Source organism: Pseudophryne corroboree, chromosome 3 (genome assembly GCF_028390025.1).
Source record: "Pseudophryne corroboree isolate aPseCor3 chromosome 3, aPseCor3.hap2, whole genome shotgun sequence".
Taxonomy (NCBI): Eukaryota; Metazoa; Chordata; class Amphibia; order Anura; family Myobatrachidae; genus Pseudophryne; species Pseudophryne corroboree.
The window spans coordinates 357,042,218-357,065,555 of NC_086446.1; the positions used below are offsets into that span (position 1 = coordinate 357,042,218).

Genomic DNA, 23,338 nt, shown 5'->3' on the forward strand with positions numbered 1-23,338 from the left:
CTGTTTGTTTTTTGTATGTACCTGTGGGACCAGGTCCAAGTCTGTATATACTGTGCTACAGTGTCTGATGCCAGTAAAGACACTGTGGTTGTAACTGGAATACCTGCCGGCGAGTTCTTATTTACAGTACCCGTGTTACAAGATATATATATATATATATATATATATATATATACTGTATATGTATATATATATATATATATATATAGGAGTTAAAATGAGCCAGAACCTGGCGGAACTGCGTTCCGTCAGTTCCACTTGGAGATGGAATGCAGTTCCGCCTCCTCCGGCTCACCTAACCCGATGTGTGCCCGGTGCCTCAAGGAGATGCCGGGTGCCCGCTGAGATTGTATTACCAGCGGGCACCTGGCTCTCTCTCCACAGTGGAAGCCAGTGGCAGGAGCTCACTACTGAGCTCCAGCATCCTCCTCCCTGCTCTGGCAGTGTGCGCAATGGGAGAGATGTCATGACGTCTCTTCCACAGTGCCAAGGAGCGGACGCCGGAAGGACTGCAGCATTCAGACGTGGGAGCGGGGCTTGCTGAGTATTGTGGTTTTTTTTTCCATATGTTTCTACTGGGGGCAAACTACAAGAGGGCTAACTACTGGGGGCATTACTACTGGGGGGCATTACTACTAGGTGCAAACTACAAGGGGGCTAACTACTGGGGGGTATTACTACTGGGGGGGCATTACTACTGGGGGCAAGCTACAAGGGGGCAAATTACAAGGGGGCTAACTACTGGGGGCATTACTACTGGGGCGGCTAAACAACTGGGGGCAAACTACAAGGGGGCTAACTACTGGGGGCAAACAACAGGGCGGCTAACTACTGGGGGCAAACTACAGGGGCACATTACTACTGGGGGGCATTACTATTGTGGGGAATTACTACTGGGATGCTAAACTACTGGGTGCATAACTACAGGTGCTAAACTACAGGAGGTATTACGACTGGGGGCTAAACTACAGGGAAGTTAAAATACTGGGGGCATAACTTCAGGGGCTAAACTACTGGGAGCATTACCACTGGGGGGCTAAACTAAAGGTGGGGTAAACTACTGGGGTCATAATGGCAGGGACATTACCACTGGGGGCATAACTACAGGAGCATAACTACTGGGGGCATAACTACAGGGGGCTAAATGACTGGGGGCATTATCATTAATGGAATTACTACTGGGGGCACTACTGAGGGCATTGTAAAGGGGGCACTTCATAAAGGGCACCACTCCTGGGGACATAAGGGGCACTATTACTGGGGGCATTGCATAAGGGGCACTACTACTATGGGCATTGTATAAGGGGCGTTACTGCTGTGGGCATTATGTGTATTACGGGGTACTAATACTGTGGGCTTTGTGTATAAGGGACACTAATGTGTGTCATAACATAAATAAGGGACACTACTATGTGGTGTAATGTGAATAAGATTGTGCTACTGTGTGGCATAATTTTAATTGGGGATACTATTGTGTGACCACGTCACCTTTTTTGGGCCATACGCTTATGGCGCACACAATACCTTTATTGCATGGGCACCGGGGGAGGGGAGGGGGTGAGTTCTACCACCTCTCTAGGACCACTTTAAGCACTATATATATATATATATATATATATATATATATATATATATATAAATATATACTGTAGTTCCAGTAGTCCACACTCATTGCTTACATAGGGACAAAAAGGGACCAAACAGGTACCAAACAGGTCCAATTCTATATTAGTCCAATAATATAGGTGGATCAGTACGAAATCCCGCTGGACGGAATCCCGGCGGTCGAAATACTGACACCGGTATCCTGACCAGCAGAATCCCGACTACGTTCGGCACACTATTTTATTCTCCCTCTGTGGGTGTCGTGGACACCCACGGAGGGAGAATATGTCGGGATTGTGCCGGTCGGGATTCCGGTGTCGGTATTTCGACCGCCGGGATTCCGTCTGGCAGGATCTTGACCGCATCCCAATATAGGGACTGACCAAAGCTTTAGCCAAGGCAATAGGTTGTTTACTATAATGCACATATCCATCATGGTATTCAATGTTTAGATCCTCTTGAGATTAATGAAGACAGGATCGCCTCATGTCTGTGTCTACGGAGTGATCCTGTCTAGATAGATAGATAGATAGATAGATAGATAGATTGAGAGAGAGAGAGAGAAAGACAAATTGTTATGAGCCAGCACTCACAAAGTTCAGCAGTTGGTGGGCATCCTCAATGACATCCAAACGCAGTCATAGAAATATATTATATGCAAAGAGGGCACTTATCATAGACGTTTCCATAATGTGTGCCTTGGAAAATGTTTCCCTTGGAAAATGTCCACCTCGACCATTTCCAAGTGATTTGGCGCATGCGCACTGGAGATGTCAAAGGGAACAAGGCGCAGGCACCATGTTCCCAGAGACCTGAGCATGCGCAGTAGAATCTGGCATTGTGCCACAGTCTACTGCTGCCGAAGAGGAGGGGGCCCGTGACGGAGGCTGCACTTGGGTCCCCTCCTCTCTTAAAAAGCCCCTGGCACTCATCATTGTTGCAAATATAAGACGTTTAATTTAGAATATACCACTAGCATAAAAATTTACATTTTGGTCCATTTTTCAGACCTTTTTCAAGACCAGCAGTTAAAGTGACCATCCCATGGTGAAGGCAAAAGGAGGAATTCCTTTGTGTATGCAAATGTTACACTAAAAGAATACATACAGTAGTAGCAGAAAACAATCAATGAAGAATTAGGTGTTGATGCTTCTTATTCTGCTAATGTTCCACAGTTCTCTTGGAGGTACATTTTTAAAGTGCGGGTTTTTAGAGGTGGAGATGTTGCCCATAGGAACCAATCAGATTTTAGCTATGATCTTCTAGAAGGTTCTAGATAAATAATAAGCAGAATCTGACTGGATGCTATGCGCAACATCTCCACTTCTCAAAAATGAAAATAGTAAATATACCCCTTGCTGTCTAAAGACTATATAGCCAAAATCGTAAGAAAAGTTAGTGCAGATCGCAAGGTGAAAGACACTTTGCAATCCCGATTCGATGCTGATGCGCGGTCCGGCGCGGTCGGCATCGCAAGAAAAGATAGACTGTGCAGGCTAGTCAATTTTGACTATCTCGTAGAAAAGATAGTCAAAATTGACACTTAGCCAAAATCGCTCATAGTCAGTATCGCAAGCACAGACATTATGTGCCTGCGATGCCGACCTAGCCCCTGTCGCATAGTGAGAATCGGGCATAGCCCGAATCTCACCGTGCGTATGGGCCATTAGAAGCTGCTGTGCCAAATAGGTACCATTACCGACAATGGTGCAATGTAGGATGTTTATTTTCTTCCTGTCTGTAAAGAGACTTTGAGTCCTGCTGGAGAAAAGCGCTATTATAATAAAATAATAATAATAATAATTATTATTATTTTTATTGTTATTCATTAATTGCAGCAGAGCCTAGGAGCATAGGCGTTTCTATCATGGGTGCATTTCTATCTTGGGTCCAGGGGGGGCCCACACCACACACTGCACCCCGCGATGGGCGCTGCAGCAAAAATCACTTCCAAAATAGCAGCCGCGCATGTGCAGCAGGAAATTTGTCTCCAGACCATGGCGGGCCCCGCGTTTCTGAAGACCTGCTCATACGCAATAGGCTCTGGTGCAATGCCGGAGCCTGCGGCACCGTGGAGAGGAGTGGGCCTACCCGGAGTCTGCACATGGACCCGCTCCTCTCTTAAAGCGCCCCTGCCTAGAAGAATTCTTGTCAGTACTAAATGCACAGTTGGTGTTGTGGCTAGCATTACTGCCTGGCACTAAATGTGTGGAGTTAATTTATTCTCCCCGTATGTGCAGGGGTTTCCTCAGAGTACTCTTGTTTCCTTCCAAATTCCAAAAATATTTTAAGAAGATAATTGGCTTCCAACAAATAAAAATTAACCGTAGTGTGCACAATAATATAGAATGTAAGCTCCACTGCAGCAGAGAATGATGTGAATGGCCAAATATTCTCTGTAAAGCACTGCATTATACTTGTGCGCTGTATTAATAACTGGTAATAAATAAATGCCCAGTACAGTTCTATTAATGTCAGCCAATCAGCTGCACTACTTACCACTTGCCACTGTGTCCACAAACCTCCAGTATCTTCTGATTTACCAATTAGCAGTTTTAGGGATCTATTCAGAAAGCAGTGAAAAGATGGGAGAAGTGAGCCAGTGGAGAAGTTGCTCATAGCAACCAATCAGTGTTGAGGTAACATTTATAAAGTACATTCTATAAAATTATACATACCAGCTGATTGGTTGCCATGGGCAACTTCTCCAAATTTTTCACAGCTTCATGAATAGACCCCTCAGTGCTGATCCAGCGGAGCTCACTGTTTCATGTGACATGTGACTATGAGGGAGGGCGAAGCAGGAAGCAGCAGCACCGAGATATATGAATATCTTAGATACCAAAGTGGGGGAGTGAAAACTTCCCCCTCCGGCGATCATTGTTAGTCTCCCCACAGTGCATCAGCCTAGTGCTGATGCGATGTGTCGCTCATCCGGCCGGCTCACGCGAGATCTCCTGTGTAGCCCAGAGTCCGAATACCTTCACTGCCAGGGACAGTATTGTCTGCTGTAGAGATAGGGCAATGCCACCTGCAGCTGTCAAAATCGATAGCTGCAGGCATATCTTTTAGATAGCAACGCTGATATGGACAGGGGTGCATATGCCCATATACACCCCTGTCACCGTGCACACACAGCTGCAGTCATACATGGGGGCAAAGTGGTATCAGCGCACCTCTTCCCTCTAATATAGCCGGATCATACTGTACACCTGCCCCTATGTGCTGGCTTCTACTTGGTCACTGACACTGGCCATTTAGAAGGTATCAGACACACCATCACATCCTGCCATGTGACATAGCAGATATAGGGGTCTATTTACTAAGCCTTGGATGGAGAAAAAGTCGCTGGAGATAAAGTACCAGCCAATCGGCTCCTAACTGCCATGTCACAGGCTGGGTTTGAAAAATGACAGTTAGGAGCCGATTTGCTGGGACTTAATCTCCAGCGACTTTATCTCCATCCAAGGTTTAGTAAATAGACCCCATTGATCCTCAAAGCAGCCTGCTATCATGCTTCACCCTCCTTCATCCGCATGTGAAAATTATTTAGCAGGTTGCAGGTGGGAGTGGAGTAAAATACATAAAAACAAACACAAAAACAAAAGCTGAACCAAGCTCAGCATATTAAATAGAAATCTTGGGACTAGCCAAGGAAATTCTGGACATAACAACATCACTGTTATCAAATATGGTCACAACCCAGCTAAGTGTACCTAAAAATACTTTCCTCATGACCAAATATCTAAGTGCAATTTAGTAAGAGATATATACAAGACATACAGTATGTTTTTATATTGTCTAATTTGTCATTATAATGGAGGATTTGCTCAATGACTGGTCAATTTGTTTTGGTTCAGTACAGATTCACTCATGTTATTCATTTAATTCTCTATTCAATTCCCAGCCATGGGCTTATGTTATTATTTGAGTGATGATAGTACTTTTTTAAGTACAGGTTGAGTATCCCTTATCCAAAATGCTTGGGACCAGAGGTATTTTGGATATCGGATTTTTCCGTATTTTGGAATAATTGCATACCATAATGAGATATCATGGTGATGGGACCTAAATCTAAGCACAGAATGCATTTATGTTACATATACACCTTATACACACAGCCTGAAGGTAATTTTAGCCAATATTTTTTATAACTTTGTGCATTAAACAAAGTGTGTCTACATTCACACAATTCATTTATGTTTCATATACACCTTATACACACAGCCTGAAGGTCATTTAATACAGTATTTTTAATAACTTTGTGTATTAAACAAAGTTTGTGTACATTGAGCCATCAAAAAACAAAGGTTTCACTATCTCACTCTCACTCAAAAAAGTCTGTATTTCGGAATATTCCGTATTTCGGAATATTTGGATATGGGATACTCAACCTGTACTTGCTAAAACTCGCCTATAAGAGTCTTTCCCTAAGGCAAATGCTATTCTATATTCCTTCAACATATAATTAGGAGTGCCAATTGTTGTTTTTTTATCTTCTTTTAACTGTGGGAACACGTAGAAAATATTTAACAAAAACCCTCATAAATCCACATTTGTATACACATAGTGATAGGAATATCATAGCAAGTGTGCAAATAAGATGTAAATGATATTGAGATGGTAAACAGTATGCATAGTAAAGCATATAAAGAAATGATATAAGCATATTTTTCATATAGGCAAATAATAGGGACTCTTGTAATTACAGTATATATACAATAATAGAACACTCTAATTAAAGAATTAATCAATATTATTATAGATATTGGTTTTGTTTCTTGTATCCATTCAATTAGTCAAATATGCTGTGTAAAACAAATACTTAATAAGTTTTCACTTAGGAAAACTTGATTCGCTAACAATGCTGTAGTTCTATCATTATGAACTAAAAAAAAAATATTTTTATGGAATACACTATTTTCTGAAGCATAGGATTGTAGAAACAGCGATCACAAATACATAGAAAAAGGTCCACATTTCAACTAATGTTTTTTTGTGCAAGATTAATGCCACACACAGAACAGGGCTGTTTCTGGATCTGGGCACATATAAACAATGTAATCTGTAAAAGCACTTTAAAGCATGAAAGCCCATCTAGACAATAGACATAGAACCCTAAAAAAGGCAGAAACAATTAATAATAAACAAAAAACATTCTAAAACAGCAAAGTCTCTTCAACAGGATGTCCACAGTAAACATCTATCCAAGGTGATCTGTGGACAATACAGATATTAGCCCAGCTTCCAAGCCACACTCATTACTAAATATAACATATTATATGTACAAAGTCAGTTACTCTGAAATGTGCACTTTACAGAAATTGAGAAAAAAAAGACCTGACTAACATTATTGTCTAACATTTTTGACAAATTATTAGTTTTCTATACTTATTTTTTATTTCTGTTCTCTCTCTGTATACTTATTATATCAAAATACTTTGTTGTAGTTTTACACTGTATTATTCTTTATTTATTCTACACTGAATTAAACTGATATTTGGATATAACTCAAGAAGTGGCTCACTGGTATGGCATCCATGTAAGGTCTTTAGTTAGCCTTCCCAAATTTCCAAATAAGCATATTTAATTGGTATAAAACCTAGCAAACATTTAATACAACACATAATTACTCTCTCTCTCTCTCTCTCTCTCTCTCTCTCTCTATATATATATATATATATAATTCTTTTACATGTTTTGTTATACATTCCCTTTCCACTGATGTTATACCTGATAAGCAACAATGCAACATAGGAAACAGCTGCCCTATTGTAAAGCATATACTCATCCATGATACCCTTTGCAGCACACTAATTGGTATTAGATCTCCTAATTTCAGGTATGTTAACTGTTCAGGCTGTGACAAGACAGCTTTGCTACCTGTCCTGAGATCAGCCATGAACTTGCTTATAATGTTAGCACACATGAATTCTTCCTGCATCTAGGAAACAACTACAGAAAGAAGATCTTCAAGATCTTCAACTTGGAAAAAATAAAAGTGCTGAAGGGAAAATCATATCAGAAAAGTATCTCAAGTGACGCTGTTATAATAAAGGAAGTAACATTTCTTTAGGTTATTCTTATTTTACTTTTTTTGTACCAGTTCTGAGATCTATGGTAAAACAGTTATGAGGAGGTGTTACTTCTTCAGTGACTCTGTTAATGAAGTGACTGAAATGTATGATAGTGCACAACAAATTCCTGAATATTTTGGAAAGAGTAAGTTAAACATTGGACTATAGCTAATAAGCTCAAACTGAGCAGTAACACGTTATTTAATATTCTCTTTTTTTGTGTGTAAATTTACCATAATCTCACTCATCTAGTAAGGAAATCACCCAATATATAGGTAATTGAAGCCTTCTAACAGGGGTGGTCTTCTGTTTGCCGGTGGCCGGGCTCCCGACGACCAGCATACCGGCACCCGAATCCCGACCGCCGGCATACCGACATCTTTTCTCCCTCTTGGGGGTCTACGACCCCCCTGGAGGAAGAATAGATAGCATAGCGCGCCACCGTGCCCGCAAGGGGCTCATTTGCGCTCGCCCAGCTGTCAGTATGCCGGCGATCGGGATTCCGGGGCCGGTATGCTGGTCGCCGGGAGCCCGGCCACCGGCATACCCTACTACACCCTCTAACAGAACTCATAAGGAGTAAAAGACAATTACCTGACATCTTCTTTTGGTAATGTTAATATAAATGATGAAATGTTTAGTATTTTCTCCCACCTAGTGCTAACCAAAACTACAGTTACTCCTAACTAGACTTATGACCCTTTCCTGTCTCTATCTTTTCTCTCTGTCACCCTCACACACACCTGCACTCCAGTGTTTACAGTGCCCACTCAACAGACACTCACATCCTTATACAATCACCAACGGGTCTGCCGCTAGCAAGTACATCAGACACATTACAAAATAAACATTTACTACTTGAAAAGTTCCAAAGCTTAATTCCCAAGTAGAAAACAAAGGAGATTTAATTGTGTTTAAAGGGATCATTCTAAACTATCTTCAGAAACATTCCAAGGGATTGTTCAAAGCATCACAACAATAAACGAGGATCTATGAAATTTAAGTAACACATAGAAAAGATTACAAAAGCCAAGTTTCATAAACAATCTACAATAGACTAAATTGCTGTAGCTACCAAATACAAAAATACTCTATACAAAAACTGCGTATGACAAGTACAGGCAAAGCCGTAAATATCATAGAAAAATCTTATTATTAATCTCTCCCTAAGTGCTTGTATGTACTTAAATTCAAAAACCTGAATGTGAGGAGAAATATGAAAATTGGCACAATCAACTAATATTCTATGGGAAGACTTCAAATGTTTTAAAAGTCGGATAAGTGTTTGTTTTTTCCTGTCTATTAGACAGGAAAAAACAGACACCCAACTGACTTTTCAAACATTTGAATCTCCCCTTATATGTATAGTAATAAATGAACTAAATAGGACAATATTGGTTTTATGAGATATTAGGATATTAGGATATCCACAATACTTAGGTTAGTAGAACAGATACAGTGGCTAACCAATGTTATCATAAGTCTAGCTATATAATACGGTTGCACCTTCTCATACCTCTTGATGACTTGATGTCAAGTCTTTAATTTCTTCTTCTCTTTCTGTAATAGTTAGATTCAAATCCAAGGTGTTCTGTCTGAATTCATTTGTCATTATCATCAGCAGTTTGTTTTGCTTTGTAATCCGTTTCTCTTCAGAAACCACTCTGCTAGATCTGTTGGAAGACTTAAATTTAGATATTTGTAAATCCTCTTCAGATATTTAAGCAGTTCTATGTAACACTGAAACCTATAATGACCATCTAGAGATTAGCTGCATTATCTCTGCTGATGGCATCTATAGAAAGTTGTCTATAACCTGCACTGGACACCTGGCCGCTTGGCTGGGAACATGTTGTCACACGTTTCAGTGCCTATAAGTGTAGAGTATATAGATCCACTTACTTGTACATGTTAACAGGTGTGCTAGGGCACAAACCTACTCTTGATGGATATGAAAGTCTTACAGGAATAACATCAGGAATAAATTAAAATATTTATATTATCCTAAATAATAATGCAGTTCACATATTTTGAACTTAACATGGGTCTAGTCTTAAAGCAACACAGACATATTATCTTCTCTCCTGTCAGGGAGAATCCAGAATTTCAGGGTGATCTCCTAGAGTCCCGAGAGAACATTGTACCTTTCTGGATGTCACCCTCTTCCCTATTAAAGTGGGTGATTCACATTATTATAGCCCCCTCTGCTGAAGGATGCTGCAAATTGTAGCATTTTGCAGAGGGGTGAGGGTCATAACTATGCAAATTACATTATCATGCCCACTGCACATTCCTCTGGGTACTCCTCTCTGGGATCTCACAGTACTAGAGGTTCCAAAAGTTGGTAAGTTTCAATATTCATTTTTGTGCGACAACATTCTTTGGCTCTCCTGCTGTTGTGGAAGTAAAAAGTGCATTTCTGCCCAATCTTTGGAGAGACACAAAATTACTAACTGAAGCATAATGCATCCAAGTCCTGCAGCTAGTAGAAGGCCATTATGTTTTCCATTGTAAGGCCTGATGTTGAGTCAGATGCATATGAATTGTGTTGCAAAAATATATATATTTCATGTTTAATCTCAGTTTACACATATGTTATGATACAGTAAAAAGCCAATATAGTGGACCAGATGCTGAGTTTAATGCAATTTACTTAAATATTTAGGTGTAAATAAAGATCTGCAAGTTGTTTAGTATACAGAGCCACAGCCTCTGCATATTATGTAAAATACGGATTTTGTGTCCTTTTCCCAAATTGCGTAAACAAAGCAATTTGCATAAATACACATAAATGGAAAAACAGAGGAAAGGGTCAAAAGAAATAAAGTACAAAGTAAAGGAAAAACTATGAATACTCTTTCTTCATCACCTGATATAACAGCCAAGTGAAAGAGGTTGAGAAGACTATGATAAGACATTGACCCATCTTATTAAAGGATGAAGAATTGCACAGAAAACTTCCAAAGTTTCTAGAGATCATCTACAGAAGAGCAAACAATGTAAAAACACAACTGGGTTCAAGTTACATCAAGCCATAAACTGAGAAACAATCAACGTCAGTTTCCATTATTGTACATGCTGTATAGTATGCAAGAAAACCAATACTAAAAAATGCCATCCAATCACAGGAATTACATTGTCTACAAATAGGAATACTGTAAGTTCAAAAGCAGAGACAGCATCATGTGCAGTATGAAGGGTGTGACTTATTTGCTTAAATGCCCATGTGGACTAAATTATGTGGGACAACCCACTAAGAAACTACATCAGGATTAATGAGGAGACTTTGTAACAAGTCCTGTAACAAGTAACCATTAATATCACTGACCGTAGCCAAACAGAAGGAGTCAAGCTCTTCTTGAAGAAATAGGAGAGACTTGCTGCAAGTAGAGAGCACCTAGATCTGGCTGACATTATATAGGGGGAACCAGTCTAGTCTATGTTCCCAATTTTTTCTATTTATTTATACTTTACGTACTACAAAAAGATTGAGCTGATGATGATAATCAACACCTGCACTTATCTTTGCACAAGAGGTTGAGCACCCACAAAAGTTAATCCTACTGATAGGCATATTTGTGGCTGCATCCACTTCCAATTATCTCACAATTAGACAGACTTGTCTGACCCCTTCCAACTATGCAGCACCAATGCACCAATGCACACAGCACTTCTGAATCAGGCCCAATATGTGGGCAGAATAAGCATGGCCATCAGATTCTGCATATGTAAGTATTGCCTGGTGTAGCCAATCGCACAATATTTGTTAAATACGAATTCAAACCTTTGTTCGAGCAGTGCAAGATCCATGTTGTAATTGTCAATTTTCAAAGAAGTTTTTGTATTTTCTATCACCATTGTATAGATCTGTAATCATCAATAAATTATAATTAATAATTACATAGAGTAATATAGAAACAATTTCAGACTTTCCTTTTATAAAAATTTTTTTGTCATTGAAGACAAGATGTATTGTTTGCTACAGTTTAGGGTGTTCCACACTAACCCTTACAGAAGTGAATGGTTGAATACGGGAAAAGGAGAGTCATGGTATGTACTCATAAGCACAAATCACTCCTCTTATTGCGTAGTAAGTATTGAAAAAATGGCTAAAATCATGGTTTTCAATTAGTCCTCAATTCACATTGCCTGTCATAAAGATAGCATTAACCCTATAATAGCTATTAATTTATTTCCTTACCATATCAGGCACATTTAATAGTGTCCTTAATTAATAGGGATTTAAAATTATTTTGTCGCTTTTATTTTTCATTCTAGCATACTCTTTTGTAATATAAACAATAAAACTAAAAGTAATATAATGTTATATTTTCATTGTGAATGAGTGACTGTGTACAGCAGTCTGTGGTGAAGAGGGAAAGGGACAGAACAAAACAAAAAACTCCTGGAGGGGCCATCATTTATGAGCGCGCGTCTTTCACCCCAAGTCTAATCATTGGGCTTTGCTAGTGCATGTAGGCAGGGCCTGAAGACTTAACAAGTGAACAATTCATTGTAACGTCATGCTTAATTATAGGTTGCAACAGTCCCAATATAAAAAGTAGGACGTATTAGGTATCTACGCTGTTAAAGCAGGAAATCAGTGGTGTATCTATAAAGGGTGCAGTGTGTACGGTGCACACGGTCCCCTAGGTCCCCTAGGTCCAGGGGGGCACACACAGCACACCCTGCACCCATTTTTTTCAATACATACTTCTCCGGAGTCCTGTTTAGGCGGCAGCAGTGCTGCACAAATCACTGGGAAAATGGAACGGCGGGCATTTTCCTGGCATTTTGTGCATGTGCAGTAGGAAAATCACTGGGAACATGGCTGCTCCACCATTTTCCCAGAGACCTGTACAGCAGATTCTGGCACAGCACTAGAGTCTACTAGTGCCCTTTGAGCTGAGTCTACTCTGGATGGAGTCTACACACTGGCCTCCTCCTCTCTTAATACTTCCCTGACAGAACACACTACTGCAGCATTGTTTCTGGTAATACTGGGACAGTATTATTCCCTACAGGAAATTCCAAATTGTGATATCCTTCTCAAACATACATCCCAGCAAAAACCAACCTGGGTCTACTGTATCAACCTGACTTCAACCCAGGTCTCAGCCTGAAACCTCCTTTCACACTACACATTGGATCCAGAAAATTCCCGGGTCAGCTGCGTTCACACTGAACCCGTGACTGCCCTGGAATTTGGTGTGTCATTTTAAGGGGAAACCTCCTGCTGCGTCTGCCCACTGGTGCTGCAGCTTTCCCGCTTGTGGTTCTGCTGGCCCACTGAGGACCCTGCTGCGTGTGCTCCCTGTCATGTTGTATTGAGCCTACAACTGATTTCATCTGCAGGTTCACCAAACAGCCAATTAGAGACTTTTCTGAGTTAATCAGGTCTATAAACCCAGGTCACATCCATTTACACTACAGGCGACACAGGTTGCTCCCGGGAAAAACCATGGTCCCCTGTCGCTCATTAGGTCTGTTCACGCATAGCTAAGACTCGGGTTGAGGCGCGTGCACAGGGCAAAAAACGTGTTTTTGGCATATGTGGGAAAGGGGGCGATTTTTATCATGCTTTCTCCATGGATCATCTCTTATAACTTGTAAGCCAATTGAAAATATGAATATTATTAGAAATACGTCATTATGTACAAATAACCATGTAATATAATTACATTTCAGGCTTTCATTATAAAATGCGTCATAGCCATTTAGTGCAGTAATTATGGATTAAGGTGCCTCTTCAATTATAATTTATGTATGAGCAATGCCAATGTTCTGTAATAGTCCACAGTTCCTTTACATGTGACTGTGACTCTGGGAACATCATTACTTCACTTGCTTTGTTTGACATGCATATTACAATATTGTAGATTTATTTAATAAGTAATTACTAATTATCAATTGGCAAGCATCAGTGTTTAGTGATTCTGTCTTGAAGGTGTAAAATTTCAGCACTGTATCAATCCACATTTAATTTATTGCTCAGTATGTATATTTATTTGTGTGTGTGACGAATGTAGATGAATGTACTGTCTTATGTCCTAACAGTGTAGCCATTATAGCTAATCTCCATTAAGAGGAAAAAAAAATATTATGATAAATTTAATTGGAGCAAACGCATGTAATCAATTAAATGTGGATAGGAAACAATGAACAATGACCAGTCATAATTCAGCCCAATTCAGGCATTCAACCCGATATATTGGATGAAATTGGGCATTTTCGGTGTGCTTTCCCCCCGATCCAATCCGTTCCCGTGCGCGTTCCCGTGTGCATCGGATCGGATCCCCCTAGATCCGACATATCACGAGTGCTGCACTCGTCATATGTTGGATCCTGCAGCAAATGGATGGGAAAGTAAAAGATACATCGTATGCAAAAAAACTGCATACAATATATCTAATACTATCCTGCCAACGGGGAGGATGCCGGGATGTTGGAGGAAATCTTACATGACATGACGGACTGTCATGTCGTATAAGTGTATGGGGCCCTTAACATGTAACAGATGTAAATCTATGCTATTTGGCCTAGAAAATATTCCAAATGCTTCAGTGCCAAACAGGCACAGACTGACAATTAGAATTTCCAGGGAACCCTCTGGGAGTCTCCAAGTCTATGATGATCTTACAACATGTTTGATTCCAGAAAATATAATTACAAGTGACTTTTGATATTGCAAAATACATCCACATAGTAAATTATTACACATTTATAGTTTATTGTGTGTGTTACTACTAAAAAAATTGCCACTCATTCCTGAACACTGGTGCAAAGAGAAAAAGTAATGTGTTCCAAAGATAGCAATCAGATTTAATTTCCTCCATTCCATACTGTGATTTACATCCCATGGCACAGTAATACAATTTGTGCCATTGTGCAGTGTGGCGCAGGGTCACCTTGACACAAATTGCATCATCAAGATCTTAGACCACCGACTTCACTAGGGGATGCTGGTCTACTCTTGCAGAAATTTAGGAGACTCCTGTACATTCCAGAAGAGCAGGCAAGTACGGTATGCCCAGTAGCGGATTTTGCCACAGGCAAACAGGACTTTTGCCCGGGGCGCCGCCTTCCGGAGGGCGCCGGCGCCATTTGGAGGGCGCCGAACCATGGAAAGATCCGCTGCTGCTCTGTCCCTTTGCCACTGCCCCCCGCTGTGAAGGGAGCTAGACGCATAGACATCATCGCGCACCGCACAGCAAAGGTCCTCTCCACAAAGGGATCTAGATGCGTAGCGTCTAGTTTCCCTTCGTGGAGAGGACCTTTACTGTGCGGTGCGCAATGACGTCATCGCGCACCGCACAGCAAAGGTCCTCTCCACGAAGGGATCTAGATGCGTAGCGTCTAGTTTCCCTTCGTGGAGAGGACCTTTGTTGTGCGTTGCGCGATGACGTCATCGCGCACCGCACATCATTTCAGCGGCGCTACTACTGTACAGGGGGCGTAACTGACCATGCCCCCTCTATGAAGCCACGCCCCTATTGCCCACCCGGGGTGCTAGATGCCCTAGAACCGGCCCCGGGTATGCCAGAACTGCACTTGAAAAAATGAAAGTCTGATTGATTGCTAATGCCTTCTTTATCCTATTTATTACTATTGATAGTGTAACCTGTTTACCCCAAGCAGCACAGTGTCATATCAGTTAGCATAAGCTGACTCACAGTACAGTATGTTTGTCCATCTCATGTTTGCATAGGATTCCTTCTATAGTTCAGAAACATACTAGTAGGTTGATTGGCTCCTGACAAAATTAACAAAAAATTTTACTCTTCATTGAGCCATTGTAACATAGTAACATAGTATCTAAGGTTGAAAAAAGACAATTGTCCATCAAGTTCAACCTATTTGTGTTCTCCTATGCAGGATTATTTGGTATAAAATTTTGACTGATGTTGATGACTGCAGTTACGTTTTACACCTCTTTTTTATAATAACTATAGTGCGTGACTAAGCACCATTGGATATCCTTATCCATTAGGAATTTATCTAACCCATTCTTAAAGGTGTTGACTGAGTCCGCCATTACAACTCCCTCAGGCAGGGAATTCCAAAACGTATCATGCTTACCGTAAAAAAGCCTTTATGCCGTATTGTGCGGAATCTCCTCTAACCTGAGCGAGTGTCCACGAGTTCTCTGTGTTGATCTACCCAAAAACAGGTCCTGCGCAAGATCTATGTATTGTCCCCTTATATATTTGTAGATGTTGATCATGTCCCCTCTTAGTCTCCTCTTTTCCAGTGTAAACATGCCTAGTCTTGCAAGCCTTTCCTAGTATTCTAGCGTCTCCATACCCTTAATTAGTTTGGTCGCCTGCCTCTGAACCTTTTCTAGCTCGAGGATATCCTTTTTGTAGTATGGTGCCCAGAATTGTACACAGTATTCAAGGTGTGGCCTCACAAGTGATTTATATAATGGGAGTATAACACTCTCGTCCCTAGCATCAATTCCCCATTTTATGCATGCTAATATCTTATTAGCCTTCTTAGCTGCAGTCCTACTTTGGGTACTACTGCTTAGTTTGCTATCTATGAGGACACCTAAGTCCTTTACCAGTACAGAATCCCCTAATTTTACCCCATTTAGTATGTAGGTGTTATTTTTGTTCTTGTTACCACAGTGCATTACCTTACACTTGTCTGTATTGAAGCACATCCTCTATTTTGCTGCCCAAGCTTCTAATTTAACTAAGTCGTTCTAAAGCAACTCAGCATCCCCCTCTGCATTTATAACTTTACACAATTTGGTATCATCTGCAAAAATTGACACCATGCTCTCTAGACCTTCTGTTAGATCGTTAATGAAAATATTGAACAATAGCGGTCCTAATACTGAGCCTTGCGGCACACCAATTAGCACTTCAGTCCAAGTTGAAAAAGATCCATTAACCACAATGCGCTGCTCCCTATTATATAACCAGTTTTTGACCCAAGTGCATATTGTGCTTCCTAGCCCTGTTTCTTGTAGCTTGTAGATAAGTCTCATGTGTGGTACAGTGTCGAAAGCTTTGGCAAAGTCTAAAAAGATTACATCCACCTCTTTACGCTGATCTAGGTTTGCACTTACTGTTTCATAAAAGCCAAGTAAGTTGGTTTGACAGGATCTGTCCTTCGTAAACCCATGTTGATTCCTTTTAATGACCTTATTGACTTCAAGGAACTTCTGAATACTTTCTCTTAGAATACCTTCCAATACTTTCCCCACTATAGATGTAAGACTAACTGGTCTATAATCACCTGGTTCAGCTTTACTTCCCTTTTTGAATATAAGCACTACTACCGCTATACGCCAGTCTTTGGGAACCATACCTGATATTACTGAATCCTTAAAGATCAAAAATAGCGGTTTTGCAAGTTCAGAGTGAAGCTCCATTAGAACCCTTGGGTGAATACCATCAGGACCCGGTGACTTATTAATCTTTAAATGTTTTAATCGGTCACAGACAACTTCCTCGCTTAAATAAGTACCTATCAGTGGGATATTCTCATTATTGAGATTATGTGTTAGTCCTGAATTGGGTCCTCTCTAGCAAATACTGTTGAAAAAAACTTATTTAGTGTGTCCGCTATGTCATTATAATTTTTGCTAGGTAACATAGTGTAGTCTAAAACTGGTGCCAGTAATAGATATATAAGAGATATGGATACCTATCTATGAGTGATATGTATGACTGTATAAGGGAGATACTGTATATACACTTGTACATTGATAACATAACCGATGGTGACACCTATATGTTGGTGGTATATAGACACCGACACATGGAAGACATAAGTGATATTGCCACCTATACATGGATGACAAACATGATATTGATATAGATACATGTACATGGATAGCATCGTTTATATTAACGGATATTTATGTGTAATTCTCCATTACTGGAAATGTAGTGTTTGACCAAATGTTCAAACCCTGGAATATTTGGGAAAACACTAAACCTCCTAGGGGTACTAGGGATACCCTTTCCATAGCCAGAAAATGACACAACAAATATCCACGATTGCATCTTGAACCTTCCTTGGGAAGTTCCTATGGCCAAGATTTTTCAAACCTTGGAGAGTGATAAATTCCATAGTGCTATAGCAGCAACCAATTAGCTGCCCTACTACAGGCTGTGTTTGAAAAATGACAGTTAGGAACTGATTGGTTGGTACTTTATAACTGTGCAATTTATCACTTCTAAGGCTTGATAAATCTGGGCCTTAATCTCCAGGTGATAGGACACCAACTGCCCCTACCCTACATATGGTATTTACTCTGAATGTGCCAGTCAGACTCCCTCTTTGTCATAGTTGATACTGTATTAACACCTGTACATGGGTGACATAAATAATATGGATACCTACAGTATACATCAGTGGTCTAGGTGAAATGGATTCCTGCATATGGGTTACATAAATTAATGGACATCTTCATATTGGTGATCATTTTGACATTCACATGGATGCTGTGGGTAATATTGATATCTTTTCGTGAGTGATAGAGGTGATATGGAAACCTGTACATACATATATGTTTAAAAACACTTGTAATACCCACAGACTGTTGGAGGTGTTTGCTGTCTTCTTCAATCTCTTTCCAAGCAGGCAATTCCAGACTGCTATTTTTTACATGTTCTTCTATTTTCTTTTGCAATGCAATGTTTGACTGCTCCAGGAGAAGGCAATGCTGCACAAAGTCAGACAGTCTTTCATTAAGCTGTCTCATTGTCCTCTTAGGATCATCTACCGGGAAGCCAGTCTCCACTGACATGTTGATATACTTTTCCATGCTGAAATTCAGAATATTGTTAATATCGTGCATTCATTGGCATTGTACTCATTTACCTCAAGTGCAAAATTTAAAGTGGAACTTTATAGAGCATTCTGAATCCCTATCATTCTGGGACACTTTGGTGCTGTTGTATTTGAGGTTAGACAATGTTACATGTTATTGTTACCTAACATGAAGTGCATTCACAAACGCCATCAAATGCTTCCAGTCTTTAAATGTATTTTTACAGTGCAGAAGAATAACTCTAAAGATACATAAATAAATATACATAGTAAAAGTAGCAAGTAATGAATAGGAGACACCTTTTAATTTTCCTCTTTTGACTAACAGAATTGTTGGCAACCATGTAGCTGATATAAAGTGATTGATACAAAAAAGAACAGTAACTGGAAACAGGGTCGGACTGGCCAATAGGTGTACAGAGCAAATCCCCTGTGGACACTACTGCCTGAGGGCACACTCCCTCCTTTAGGGGTCAGGTTCTAGACTGTGCACTCAAATTGTACATTGTTACTTTGCTAGAGGGTCAGTAACTTGGTGGAGCAGGACCAAGGTGTTCACACTCAAAATTACAGGATTTTATCCGGGCTTCGCCCACTCTGTGGAATGCTCTCCCACACACAATAAGACTCACCTCTAGTCTCCAAACATTTAAACGTTCCCGGAAAACTCACCTCTTCAGACAAGCCTATCAAATTACAGACCCACCCATATAGCCTTCAGTGCTTCCCTATCTAATTACATCTTCTCTGTACAATACACATAACATCACATATCTTGTCTTTCTTTACTCTCACACCCTCCTGACACTTGGCCAACATTGCTGGGTGTTCATATCATACAACCCATTAAGAACCTAGCAAACTGGTGGACCATTATGCAATAGGTAGCATCTATCCTTGTGTATCAATGCCTATTTCCCTATAGATTGTAAGCTTGTGAACAGGGCTTTCCTACCTCTATGTGTGTCTATTTTTACCCAGTTTTGTTCTATTACTGTTCTAATTGTAAAGCACAATGGAATATGCTGTGCTATATGAGAAACTGTCAATAAATAAATAATAAATAACTTTGTCGTTTGATTTGTTTCTATGGAAACTACACCAAGATTAGCCCTTTTGCCAATCAAAGTAGACATTCCTGACACACCACTCTCCCCTACCTTATAAAGGGGTGCTGTTCTCTGTAGGCTGACTTCATCCTCTCTAATGGTTAGCCACACCTCCTCTGGTGACTGGCCACACCCCTTAACTTGGGCCCTTACCACTGCATTCCCCAGCACGGCACTGACTGGAAATTATTATTACATTTTCATTTTGTACTAATTCTACTCAGCTCATTCTACTGTATATGGTCCTAATTCAGACCTATGTAAAAATAAAGCAGCCAGTATTTACTCTGCACAGAAACAAAATAACCCACCCAAATCTAACTCTCTCAGCACATGTTATATCTGCCCCACCTGCAGTGCACATGGTTTTGCCCATTAGAGAACAAATTTGCTGCTGCGATCGGGTCTGAATTAGGCCTCATGTGTCTTTTATACTGTAGCTTATATTAGCTGTACCAGTACTACAGATCATACATTAGCATAAATGATTCACTCTTTGATCCTTTGATGATTAAATAAATGAGGACAAATTAAATCTTCATAAGTCATTTTTGGATAGTTCTGTTATTTGATTACATTCAAAAGTGCAATAATCTGCATCTGAATGTAATTTGAAGATGAGCACACATCAGGACATGTACAGATGATTTACATTTTCTACTTTTTATATGACTATGGGGAACGGGCATCTTGCAGCAAATGATTTATTTGTTTAATTATTATACCTCATTTTTTTTATCACTTTGTTCCTTAAGAGTTCTCTATCATAGAATCTTACATTGAATGAGCGATTTGAAATACAATACAGGTTGAGTATCCCATATCCAAATATTCCGAAATACGGAATATTCCGAAATACGGACTTTTTTGAGTGAGAGTGAGATAGTGAATCTTTGTTTTTGATGGCTCAATGTACACAAACTATGTTTAATACACAAAGTTATTAAAAATATTGTATTAAATGACCTTCAGGCTGTGTGTATAAGGTGTATATGAAACATAAATGAATTGTGTGAATGTACACACACTTTGTTTGATGCACAAAATTATAAAAAATATTGGCTAAAATTACCTTCAGGCTGTGTGTGTAAGGTGTATATGTAACACAAATGCATTTTGTGCTTAGATTTAGGTCCCATCACCATGATATCTCATTATGGTATGCAATTATTCCAAACTACGGAAAAATCCCATATCCAAAATACCTCCGGTCCCAAGCATTTTGGATAAGGGATACTCAACCTGTATAATTATATTTTAAATACATTTGTTAATGTATCTTGCTCAGAACTGTATCTCATACAACAAAAGGGAAGCTGTATTTGTGCTGTACATGAGGCAAGTGTTATACACACAAGAGAGAATAGTGTACTAATAGAATAAATGTAAATAAAAGTCACATTATCCATATACAATGTAATAAAATACAAACACCTCTTCATATGTTATTTACCTCTTGATCAAACCAATGGCACTCTTCTTTCCTGCAGTAGTTTAAATGGAAATGAGAAATAAGTAATGCAAATATACGGTTGTGATGATATAATATAGCTGAAGAACTAATTCATTTTGTATTGCAAACTGTAGAGGTTAATATGCATGGTTCCTATACAAAGCTGCTAGATAGTGCACCACTGCAGTGAGCCAGATGCAGTCCGTGACTGAAATGGATACACTGTGACTGGCTCAGCTGTAACTTCCTATTAGAAGTCCTACCTGTCAGTCACCACTGGACAGGCAGTGCCATTGGGAGGTGTCTCCTCCCTCTAGGACTGCCAGAGCAGGCTGCAGTTAGAAGAGAGCTGGCTTCCTGTAGGAAGCCACTCCCTGCCTGATTGTCAGCCATAGCCGGATTCTATGTGCTGCAGCCAATGTAGTCCATAGAAGCTGGGGGGGTTGTGCATGTGCAATTAATCCGACACTTGTTTGCATGCACCGGTCCCTATGCCTTTCTGCTCCATTGTGCAGGTGCCGGGACCCGACCGGTGGCAGGGGCTTTCTCTCTTCTCCTCGTCCGGACCAGGCAGTGTGGCCAGTGGCATCCCCCCTCCTCCACACAGATAGTAGCAGCCGCTGTAGTCATCATCATCATCACTAATTTCTCTGACGTCCTAAGTGGATGCTGGGGACTCCGTAAGGACCATGGGGAATAGCGGCTCCGCAGGAGACAGGGCACAAAAGTAAAAGCTTTAGGATCAGGTGGTGTGCACTGGCTCCTCCCCCTATGACCCTCCTCCAAGCCTCAGTTAGATCTTTGTGCCCGGCCGAGAAGGGTGCAATCTAGGTGGCTCTCCTAAAGAGCTGCTTAGAGTAAAAGTTTTGTTAGGTTTTTTATTTTCAGTGAGTCCTGCTGGCAACAGGCTCACTGCAACGAGGGACTTAGGGGAGAAGAAGTGAACTCACCTGCGTGCAGGATGGATTGGCTTCTTAGGCTACTGGACACTAGCTCCAGAGGGACGATCACAGGTACAGCCTGGATGGGTCACCGGAGCCGCGCCGCCGACCCCCTTGCAGATGCTGAAGAGAGAAGAGGTCCAGAAATCGGCGGCTGAAGACTTCTCCGTCTTCATGAGGTAGCGCACAGCACTGCAGCTGTGCGCCATTGCTCTCAGCACACTTCACACCAACGGTCACTGAGGGTGCAGGGCGCTTGGGGGGGCGCCCTGGGCAGCAATGAAAGTACCTATGCTGGCTAAATATACATCACATATAGCCTCTGGGGCTATATGGATGTATTTAACCCCTGCCAGGTTGTCAGAAAAACGGGAGAAGAAGCCCGCCGAAAAGGGGGCGGGGCCTATTCTCCTCAGCACACAGCGCCATTTTCCCTCACAGAACTGCTGGTGGGAAGGCTCCCAGGCTCTCCCCTGCACTACAGAAACAGGGTTAAAACAGAGAGGGGGGGCATTTTTGTGGCGATATTATTACATATTAAGATGCTATAAGGGAAAACACTTATATAAGGTTGTCCCTGTAAAATTATAGCGTTTTGGTGTGTGCTGGCAAACTCTCCCTCTGTCTCCCCAAAGGGCTAGTGGGGTCCTGTCCTCTATCAGAGCATTCCCTGTGTGTGTGCTGTGTGTCGGTACGTGTGTGTCGACATGTATGAGGACGATGTTGGTGAGGAGGCGGAGCAATTGCCTGTAATGGTGATGTCACTCTCTAGGGAGTCGACACCGGAATGGATGGCTTATTTAGGGAATTACGTGATAATGTCAACAAGCTGCAAGGTCGGTTGACGACATGAGACGGCCGGCAAACCAATTAGTACCTGTCCAGGTGTCTCAAACACCGTCAGGGGCTTTAAAACGCCCATTACCTCAGTCGGTCGACACAGACACGGACACTGACTCCAGTGTTGACGGTGAAGAAACAAACGTATTTTCCATTAGGGCCACACGTTACATGTTAAGGGCAATGAAGGAGGTGTTACATATTTCTGATACTACAAGTACCACAAAAAAGGGTATTATGTGGGGTGTGAAAAAACTGCCTGTAGTTTTTCCTGAATCAGATAAATTAAATGAAGTGTGTGATGATGCGTGGGTTTCCCCCGATAGAAAATTAAAGGCGCTCACACGCTTATCAAAACAAGTGGCGTTACCGTCTCCAGATACGGCCGCCCTCAAGGAGCCAGCTAATAGGAGGCTGGAAAATATCCTAAAAAGTATATACACACATACTGGTGTTATACTGCGACCAGCGATCGCCTCAGCCTGGATGTGCAGCGCTGGGGTGGCTTGGTCGGATTCCCTGACT

General features: G+C 40.9%; 1 protein-coding gene across 1 annotated transcript in view; it reads right to left on the minus strand.

Moving 5' to 3' along the window:
- Positions 1-18,465, minus strand: part of KRT222 (keratin 222) — a 79,829-nt gene extending 61,364 nt beyond the window's left edge. The window contains exons 1-4 of the mRNA XM_063963157.1: positions 18,235-18,465; positions 11,467-11,549; positions 9,585-9,641; positions 9,199-9,355 (exon numbers count right to left, since the gene is read on the minus strand). Coding sequence (XP_063819227.1) covers positions 9,199-9,355; positions 9,585-9,641; positions 11,467-11,549; positions 18,235-18,465 — 528 coding nt within the window. The remainder of the gene's footprint in view (positions 1-9,198; positions 9,356-9,584; positions 9,642-11,466; positions 11,550-18,234) is intronic.
- Positions 18,466-23,338: the final 4,873 nt, after the last annotated feature.